The 10,255-nt window shown below is 41.7% G+C and overlaps 1 protein-coding gene across 2 annotated transcripts; it reads right to left on the bottom strand.

Annotated features, from left to right (window-relative positions):
- Positions 1 to 240: 240 nt before the first annotated feature.
- Positions 241 to 9,212, bottom strand: dynlt1b (dynein light chain Tctex-type 1b). 2 transcript variants are annotated; one of them, XM_063004142.1, is made up of 6 exons: positions 9,130 to 9,162; positions 1,968 to 2,142; positions 1,701 to 1,742; positions 1,480 to 1,603; positions 677 to 754; positions 241 to 451 (listed from the first exon to the last, which is right to left on the bottom strand). In XM_063004142.1, exons 2-6 carry the CDS (start codon positions 1,992 to 1,994, stop codon positions 381 to 383), a joined length of 342 nt encoding a protein of 113 aa, XP_062860212.1. In that variant the 5' UTR covers positions 1,995 to 2,142; positions 9,130 to 9,162; the 3' UTR covers positions 241 to 380. The 2 variants fall into 2 exon arrangements, with proteins under 2 accessions (XP_062860212.1, XP_062860204.1); XM_063004134.1 differs by lacking the exon at positions 1,968 to 2,142 and having other exon boundaries at positions 9,130 to 9,212.
- Between the last annotated feature and the right edge of the window lie 1,043 nt (positions 9,213 to 10,255).

The raw sequence follows: 10,255 nt of genomic DNA, 5'->3' as shown, positions 1-10,255 counted from the left end.
TTTTCTATTATTAGTATTTGACAGTAAACGTGACAATGTAGTTAAGCTAATTTACCATGCAAGTTGTGAGAATGTTTTCTAAAGAAAGCTGGTAATGCAGCTGAGCTACAGCTTTACACTAAGCTGTGGCTTAGTTAACTACACTTATAAGAAGTCTGCTTTGCACTGCTATAATTTCCATGACTGCTGACACTTGTTTAACCTGTGAAGAAAAGCCTAAAAAAATTGGTTAGACAAATGGTAATTCCTAAGGATTTATATTTACAACACAAACAAGTAGGTGTAAAAACAAATTTAGTTTGAAACAGTATTTGATATGGAATGCAGCTTGTTACAGGAAACGAATGGCCAGTATTTTCACCAATTTCGACCAGCACAATTTAAATGGAAAGTCCAAAGACGCTGACAATGCAGTACATCGATTTATTTTCCCATCTGACTGTGCAACTGCCTGTAAAGAAACAGAGAGAGTATTTATTTAATTATACCAATATAGCAAAATGTTTGTATTTTGTCAAAGGACTGGTAATAAAATAGTAACATCCAATATTTATTTTAGCTCTGTACACTAAAACAATTTATTTAGATTTAATATCTAGATTTATTTAAAATATTTAAAATATTTAAAAGTATACACATTGTTTAACTCAAGCTAGTGGTATAGGTTGAAATGTACCATCTGTAGTGTTGTCCCAAAAACACGAGCAAGCAGTCTGCAAACCAGCTCCATTCTTCTGCATAATAATGCATGTTGCTGTTCAAAAAAAAATACACTGAGGTTGACTTCTGAAACTAAGACTAAAAATGACAATATTAGCTGTATCTTTGTATACTATTTTGTTCTGCTCTAATATGTGTGTATATATGCAAAATCACATGCTGCACTCATTACAAAAGCATTACATAAGAGGAAACGGGTACTGAACTAGTCTACCTGCAGTCCTGAATTTTCCCAATAGAGAATGTATGGAGAAAAACAAAATGTAACGACGTCAACTCCGTACTGTTGCACACCTTAGGACATGTTTGCAGGAGGAATGGGACAAAATTACACCTAAAACACTTCATCGCTTGGTATCCTTGGTGCCAAAACAACTTTTAAGTGTTGTGAGAAGGAATAGCAATAATATGACAAATGCTTTAAAGTCCCAACTTTTTTGGAATGTGTTGTAGGCCTGAAATGCAGGAATGGATGTTTATTAATAAATGAAATAAAGTTGACCAGACAAAACATGAATTTTGAATAAAATGGAATAAAATAAAAGTCAAAGTAAATGTAAGAAACAATGCATTTTGTATTTGCATTTTACACAGAGTTCCAACTTTTTTTGATTTGGGGATGTAAATCTGACATGACTAAATATTAACAAATGTATTCTTAGTGATGCCTTACTTGGCCAATAGCGGCACCAGGTAATGACAGAGCCATGTGATACATGTCATATAGTAGTGGGCATTATTGCTGTGCATTGTATTTACCGATGTACTTAAAAGGTTTGCCTAGTTTGCTGAGTTGACTGAGACACTGCTCCACCACATTGTTTGTCCACTGGTTCACTCTGCTGTGTTGATACGAATTGCCTCCAATGGCTCCTTCTATTGCCTAGAAATTCATAAAAAATGGTGTGATGTTGCATAATTGCAAGATATTTTTTTTATATTGTTCTTGCAAATGTTTCCTATCAGTCTTGTTAGCTTACCTCTTTGACAATAGTGCTTACTTCATCCACAACAAATGCAGTCTAAAGGGAAAAACAGAAGGTGATTGTATGCACTTAAAAGCAGTAATTCATCAATCATACTACACAAGGGTGACAATTTAGTGACTAGCATTTGCCCAATACCTGTATAACAGGAACTAACAATCATAAAGGAGTTTGTGTTTGAATGCAAAGTGACAGCACACCCATGAAATTTGGTTACATAATTGTCTTCATCTGACCATGAACAACAATGTTAATATTTACTTGAGGCCAGGCACTGACACTGGGCATGAAGGCCTGGCTCGCAAACTCATTCCCAAGGTGTTTAATGCAGTTGAGGTCAGGGCTTTGCAGGCCACTGGAGTTCCTTCACAACAAACTTATCAAACCTTGTCTTTATGAACCTCACTCTTTGCACAGTGTGTTCCCGTTCCCCAAACTGTTGACACAAAGGTGGATGCAGGTTATTTATTTGTATATGATTGCAATAGGTGCAATATATATATTTTAGCAATAGGTGTAACTGAAACACCTGGAAGTAGAAGGAGTTTGCACATACATTTGGCCATATGGTGTACTATAGTTTAGTGTTGGTTCAATACCCATTACCACCAAGTTGCCACTGTTGTGCCCCTGAGAAAGGCCCTTAACTTTCAATTGCTTGCATGGTATTTGGTCACGATGGTAAGTCGCTTTGTATAAAAGCTCTGGTTAGATCTTTGGATTTTAAAGCTACTTGGCAGAGTCCAACCTAATTAGCTGGTTTACTAAAAAATGAGTTCCCAGAATATTTCACATATTCTCTGCAGGATTTAGGTTAGGACTTTGGTAAAGCCATTCTTAAAGCTTAATTTTGCCTTCATTAGCCATTCTAAAACCAATGTGTGTTTTGGGTCACTGCATTCAAGAATTCTGCACAAATTCCATGTGCAGCAAAACAAAGTACCTTGACAGAAGGTATAGCGTTTTTGCGATTTAATGGTACTGAATCTTCTCCAGACATACTTCTATTCATTGTGGTCAAATAACCATATAAACACTTGAATAAAACATTTTTTCACTTTTCCAGAAAGTTTTAACCATTTAATCTGCAACAAACTTTAGTCGAGCTTAAAGACAATTAAATTAAATTTCACCTAAACAAAAGGTGACAAAAGTTTGGATTTTCTTGCTGACCTTGGCAAAGAGACCACTGTACACATGATCTTGCAACCTGAAATTGTGGAAATCAATGATAGGCATGCTGTGATCTAAACAAAGCTTCCTTAACTTTTATACTGTTGTATATAGTAATTACCATATAAACTGTTTATATAGTATTTAGTTAACCCACAAAAACCCACTAAAACACAAAAAGTTTCTTCATGAGTGTCTCTCATTGAGGTTTGCTTAAGTCCCAGAGCTTTAGCAATGGCTTTGTAACCTTTTCTACTGTAGCAGATTTTAGTGACTTTGTTTTGCATTCGTATATGGATCTCTTTAGAATGTGGCATCATGTGTTGCTTTCTGAGACCTTCTAGCCTGCTTCACAGGCAAGCCCGGAGTGGCTAATCGGGAGATTCGGGAGGATTCCCGATGGGCCGGCTCATGTCATTCTCGAGTTTGGGCCGGTTGGATGGGAAAAATAATTTTGACACTTATCTGTCACTTATCTAATTTTCTTCTTGCATTCATTCATCTGACAGCGCAGCCCCTACATCGCAGTAGATTAGATGGGTTCTACCATCTGAGGGAATTCTCCCCTCCCAAATGTTTAAGTTGGTTTGGCCCACGAGGCGTCTTTTCTGGAGCGCCGGTAAAAGTAAATAAAGCAACAGAATAGCGCAAACCATCAGTCGGTGGTGATGGAGGGCAGGAAGAGGCTAGGTGAAGCCGAAAAGGCCAGGTTAAAAAAAGAATGGCGTTGGAAGAAGATGCTGCCAAATGTGCCAAATTAACAGACCTGTTTTCCAGAGGACAGACCCCAGAGATATGGAAATAATTTTGTATTGTCACTGCAAGGCTATTGCGCAACATTTGCAACGTCAACTTAGCGTAGTTTATTTTGTAGAACCCAATACACACCATTAATCACAAATATCCAGTTTCAAGCTGAAAATAATAAACATAATTTGAAATGTAATATATTAAATAGCCTAACTCATTAATATGATATGAATCCAAGATGGCGGCGCGTTAACACGCAGCGGCCGCTCTGGGGTCGAAAAACGGTGTTTTTTTGTTGTTTTCAGGAAAAGTTTGTAAGTTTGTTTAGGACAGTTTTGTTTATAAACGTATGGAAACCACTTTTGACTTAGTTTACAACCGCCAGACACTGCTACAATTGAGAAAACAGTCAGAAACCAACCTGCAAGATGATCTGCAGCGAACTCTGCATGAACTCTGCCTACTTCACGAACCAGGCCTGCAGTCCTCGGTGTTACCTGAAGCAGGTGACCGGGGGAGGGGGCGCCGCAAGCGGTGCTCGAGGAAGCAGAAGCGTGGAAAGCGAGCCGGGGTCCGTGCTAGGCTAAAAGCTAACCCAAGCCGGCCGGCTCTACCATCGTTATTCCTCGCAAATGCATGCTCTCTGGAGAATAAACTGGACTGTATCAGACTTCAGCGAACTACCCAATGTGAGTACAGGGACTGTTGTGTTTTAATTTTCACTGAAACATGGCTTAGCGACAACATTCCAGACAGTGCCATTCAGCTAGACGGGCTAGCATCGTATCGCGCCGATAGAAATGCAGCTCAGTCCGGTAAAACACGAGGAGGAGGCGTTTGTGTTTACATTAACACCGAATGGTGCAAGGACTCTGTGCTTGTTGTGGCGTACTGTTCTCCGATGGTGGAATTTGCTATTGTTAGATGCAGACCTTTTTATTTACCACGGGAATTCACCAGCGTGCTTATTGTCGCGGTGTATCTTCCGCCCAGCGCGAACGCGAAGGAAGCATTGAGCGAACTTTACAGAGCCATCAGCGAACTGCAGAACACTCATCCAGACGGACAGTTTATTATCGCTGGGGATTTTAATCATGCAAATCTCAAGTCTGTTCTCCCTAAATTCCATCAGCATGTGGACTTTGCTACGAGAGGAGCGAACACGCTGGATAATGTTTACACGAACATTGCCGGTGCGTACCGGGCGGAGCCCTGCCCCCACCTCGGATACTCAGACCACATCTCTGTAATGCTAATTCCAGCATACAGAGCACTCGTCAGGCGCTCCAGATCTGTACAGAAACAGGTAAAAACCTGGCCAGAAGGATCCATCTCTGCTCTTCAGGACTGTTTTGAGTGCACTGACTGGGACATGTTTAGGGAGGCTGCAACATACGGCGATTACACTGATCTAGAGGAGTACACGACTTCAGTGACCTGCTACATCAGCAAATGCATTGAGGACGTCACTACCACTAGAACCATCACTTCCAGACCCAACCAGAAGCCGTGGATGACTACAGAGGTGCGTGCACTGCTGAGGGCCCGAGACTCCGCTTTTAAAGCAGGTGACCAGCCGGCTCTGAGAACAGCGAGAGCCAGACTGTCCCGGGCAATCCGAGAAGAAAAGCGCGCACATGGCCAGAACATCCACAGCCACTTCCAGAACAGCGGTGACACACGGCGCTTGTGGCAGGGCATCCAGGCCATCACCAACTACAGGACGACTCCACCTGTCTGTGACAGTGATGCCTCCCTTCCAGATGCGCTGAATGACTTCTACGCTCGGTTCGAGGCACAGAACAACATGTTGGCGAGGAAGATGATCCCACCTTGTGACGACCAGGTGCTTCGTCTCACCACAGCGGACGTGAGGAGAACTCTGCACAGAGTCAACCCACGGAAAGCTTCTGGACCAGACAACATTCCTGGCCGAGTGCTCAAAGGATGTGCAGACCAGCTGGCAGATGTATTCACTGACATCTTCAACATCTCCCTGAGCAGCGCCATCGTTCCAACGTGCCTCAAGATGACCACCATCGTACCTGTGCCAAAGAAGTCATCTGTGTCATGCTTCAACGACTATCGTCCCGTAGCACTCACGCCTATCATCATGAAGTGCTTCGAGAAACTAGTCATGAGGCATATTAAGACACTACTGCCTCCCACCATGGACCCACTGCAGTTTGCGTACCGTCCTAACCGCTCAACGGACGACGCCATATCCACTACACTTCACCTGGCTTCTACACACCTGGACAGAAAGAACACTTACGTCAGGATGCTGTTCATAGACTTTAGCTCAGCATTCAACACCATCATTCCTCAGCATCTAATTGGAAAGCTGAGCATGCTGGGCCTGAACACCTCTCTCTGCAACTGGATCCTGGATTTCTTGACTGAGAGACCTCAGTCCGTCCGGATCGGTAAGAACACCTCCAGCACCACCACACTGAGCACCGGCGCTCCCCAAGGCTGTGTGCTCAGTCCACTGCTGTTTACTCTGCTTACGCACGACTGTACAGCAATGCACAGCTCGAATTCCATCGTTAAGTTTGCAGACGACACAACTGTGGTGGGACTCATCAGCAACAACGATGAGTCAGCATACAGAGAGGAGATACAACATCTAACGGACTGGTGCCAAGTCAACAACCTGTCTCTGAACGTGGATAAAACCAAAGAGATGGTCATTGACTTTAGAAAGACACTAAGGGACCACTCCCCACTGCACATTGACGGCTCATCTGTTGAGATCGTCAAGAGCACCAAATTTCTCGGTGTTCATCTGGAGGAGAATCTCACCTGGACCCTCAACACCAGTTCTATCACCAAGAAAGCCCAGCAGCGTCTCTACTTTTTGAGAAGACTGAGGAAAGCTCATCTGCCACCCCCCATTCTCACCACATTCTACAGAGGAACAATCGAGAGCATCCTGAGCGGCTGCATCACTGTCTGGTTCGGAAATTGTACTGCGTCGGACCGCAGGACTCTCCAGCGAGTAGTGAGGACAGCGGAAAAGATCATCGGGGTCGCTCTTCCATCTCTCACGGACATTTTTAACACCCGCTGCATCCGCAAAGCTCTCAGCATTGTGGACGATCCAACCCATCCATCACATGGACTTTTTACTCTGCTCCCGTCTGGGAGACGATACCGCAGCATCCGGACTAACACAACCAGACTGTGTAACAGTTTTATCCCTCAGGCAATCAGACTCCTCAACTCAGTACTGTAACAATTTCCTCCGGAAATTTTCTGCTGACACACACTAACCTGTATTGACTATGTTACTTGCATTTTTTGCACACCTCCTGGAACTGAACAAGTGATTTCTGCACCTTACTTGTATTTTTGCACCTTATTTACTTTTCAGGCACCTTATCGGCATTGCCAATTTTACGCTGCTAATGTACATGTCACTACCTCATGAACCATTGTACCATCTATTCACCATCATGTACTAACACTTGTCTTTAGTCCTGTCTTCTAATTACTTGTTTATATTAGGGATAATTAGGAATATCTTTTGTAGTTATTTATTATAGGATTTTTTGTATTTATTGTTGTATTTTACACTGTTTTGTATTGTCTTGCACTTTTTGTACCGTGTTACACCGTGATCCTAGAGGAACGCTGTTTCGTTTCAATATGTACTTGTATGTAGCTGAAATGACTCTCTCTCTAATGGAATGTTTTTGTTCCGACGCTACTGTACTGATGATCCCGAGGAGGCCATGACTACTGAAGGGACAGGTAGAGGATAGTCTAACAGAGTTATTTAAACTAACATAGTTATTTGTAATGTAAAATGTAACATAGAGAATATACATGATATATGTTAAATTGTTCAGACATTCAGAAACATGTCAGCACGATAGCCTAATTTATTTTAACAATTGGAGACAAATAGCCTAAATCACTATCAATTTCACACCATCATAATATAGGCTAAATTGTAAAAAAAAAAAAACTTCAAGCATGTTATGTTATTCAGCAAAATAGGCTAACCCTTATTGAAATGTTTTTTCATTAAAAAAATAGCAGCGCAGCAGAGAAGCCAGTCTGATCCTGCTGGTGAACTGAGTAGGCATGTAGAGGCCAGGACTACAGAGACAGGTAGAGAAAATAAAAATTAACAAAAAAAAAACTATTTCATGTAACAAGTTGCACACAGAACAGATGTGATGGATAGATTCTAAATTATACCCAGTACCCAGATATTCAGAATGCTGAAAATGCATTAAAATCAGCCCAAATGAAATAGGTAAACAGGAACTCTTGGAGGCCTTCATGTTAATGTACACAGAGAAGGAAATTCTCGTGTCTATAGACAATGACACCGTTATTAATAAAGTTGCAGAAACCAGTGCACTGCTTAGGAAGCTTCTGATGCTGTAGGTAGCCTACTAAATATGCGTGTAGTGAAGCTACTTAAGAGTTTAGTGTAAACCTAACAATAGAGCACCTCTCTGTTGGGAAGACAAATGCAGTTTTAATTTCAAATTATTTTTATTTCAACTTATTGCTCCTGTACAAATGTAAATACGTTTTCATCTTTATCAAATTTTTTTACCTTTTAAATCTTTATCTGATTTAAATTTGAATTAAACATGTTTAAGTGAAGTGTTTTCTGTTAACTTACCAACATGTACCTGAACTTATACCCAATAAAAAGGTATTGTAAGAGCTAGCTGCTGTTTGATTTATTCAAATTCCTCCTCCATGGAAAAAGTGGGCCGTGTTTGGGCATGAAACTCCCGGGCTGAAAAAGGGGCCCACTCCGGCCCTGTTCACAGGTACTGCCAGACAGGTTCTTTTTAATTTAGATTCAACTGGTCAGGCAGTGATCATGCCTAGATGTGGCTAGTGAAACTAAACCCAAGTCAAATAAATTCAACTGGTTGATTTAGTAGCTCGAGGGCAATTACTTTTTCACAACAGGCCAAGTAGGGCTAAACAGCATTTCTCTCTATTGTTTTAAAATGGGCTACCTTTGTCTGATATAAGAAACATGTGCAACACTAGAAGAAATTGTGAGGAGCAAATACTTTCTCACAGCACATCATAAGCTTAACAGTAGGGTAGATAATAAAACACTCATGCTCATGTCTAGAATTTTTATTGCGCACGGCCACAAATTTAAACTGAACAATAAAAGCTTAAATTTAGCCATTACCCAGATCAGAGCCATTTGTCCATTTGCAAAAAGCGTTCTCAATCAGCAGTGTGCGGAACTACGTGCGAAACACTGTGAATGTATAAAATGTTTGAATAATCATAAAAAAAAAGTTACGATGTAGCTTAAATTGGCCATGTTCACGTCTAACCAGTCTGCTTTTATCAGTGAGTTAACCCTTGCTAGCAATTTAGCTAACTTGTCCAGCATTTTAAACAAAACGTACAACGCGTATTTATACAAACAGAATGATGAGATGATAAATCATCAGTTATCCACGACGGATAAGTGGTGGTTTGTAAAAGTTATGCAACGTTTTACCTCTTCTGGTGTTTGAAAATCCTCCATACCTTCTTCTCTCTAGCGTTTCTAACCTATCAGCAGTAACGTCAACACTACGTAGTCATGGTAACTAAATATCCACCATAAAACGTATTACCGCCATCTTCTGGTCTAAACTGTGGGTAAAGATGCGATTGTTAACTACGAAAATTACATATTTACAATCAAGCCGGAAAGTCTGCACACCCCTTTCACCTTCTCCACGTTTTATTACATTACAGACATATTCTATAATAAATTTTTTGTCACAAAATTCTACACAATATAGCCCTCAATGACAAACTGAAAGCAGGTTTTTAAAAAGTTCGGAACCAAAAATCTTCCTAGACCTGGCCGCCCGGCCAAACTGAGCGATCGGGGAAGACGGGCCTTGGCCAGGGAGGTGGGCAGGAACTCGAGGGTCAATCTGACAGAGCTCCAGTGTATCCTTGTGGAGATGGGAGAACCTATCAGAAGAGCAACCATCCAGGCAGCACTCCACAAATCACGCCTTTATGGTAGAGTGGCCAGACGGAAGCCACTCCTTAGTAAAAGGCACATGATGGCCCACTTGGAGTTTGCCAAAAGGCACCCAGAGGACTCTCAAACCATGAGAAACAAGATTCTCTGGTCTGATAAAACCAAAATTTAACTTTATGGCCTGAATACCAAGTATCACATCAAGAGGAAATCAGGCACCGCTCATTACCTGGCTAATGCCATCCCTACAGTGAAGCATGGCGGTGGCAGCATCATGATGTGGGGATGTTTTTCAGCAGCGGAACCGGGGTGACCAATCCTGATAGAGGGAAAGATGAATGCAGCTAAGTACACCGAGATCCTTGAAGAAAACCTGCTCCAGAGTTCTCTGGACCTCAGATTGGGGCAAAGGTTTACATTCCAACATGACAACGACCCAAAGCACACAGCCAAGAGAACAAAGGAGTGGCTTCTGAGAAAGTCTGTGAATGTCCTTGAGTGGCCCAGCCAGCGCCCAGACCTGAATCCAATCGAAGATTTGTGGAAGAAGCTGAAAATGGCTGTGTACCAGCCCCGGTTCTGGACTGCTTTGCTTGGGGGGGCAGTAAAACATTTACATTTACATTTTCAGCATTTAGCAGACGCT

Source organism: Trichomycterus rosablanca, chromosome 1, assembly GCF_030014385.1.
Source record: "Trichomycterus rosablanca isolate fTriRos1 chromosome 1, fTriRos1.hap1, whole genome shotgun sequence".
Taxonomy (NCBI): Eukaryota; Metazoa; Chordata; class Actinopteri; order Siluriformes; family Trichomycteridae; genus Trichomycterus; species Trichomycterus rosablanca.
Note: the sequence above shows the minus strand (reverse complement) of the source record. Positions and strands in the feature narration are given on the sequence as shown.

What these genes read in the sequence shown, in the direction of transcription:
- dynlt1b (XM_063004134.1), bottom strand. Translation starts at nt 9,156, where the DNA reads ATGGAGGATTTTCAAACACCAGAAGAG. An exon ending in ATTTTCAAACACCAGAAGAG is followed by an intron (nt 1,743 to 9,129) that starts GTAAAACGTTGC and finishes TTTTCCCTTTAG; the next exon opens with ACTGCATTTGTTGTGGATGA. An exon ending in TAAGCACTATTGTCAAAGAG is followed by an intron (nt 1,604 to 1,700) that starts GTAAGCTAACAA and finishes ATGAATTTCTAG; the next exon opens with GCAATAGAAGGAGCCATTGG.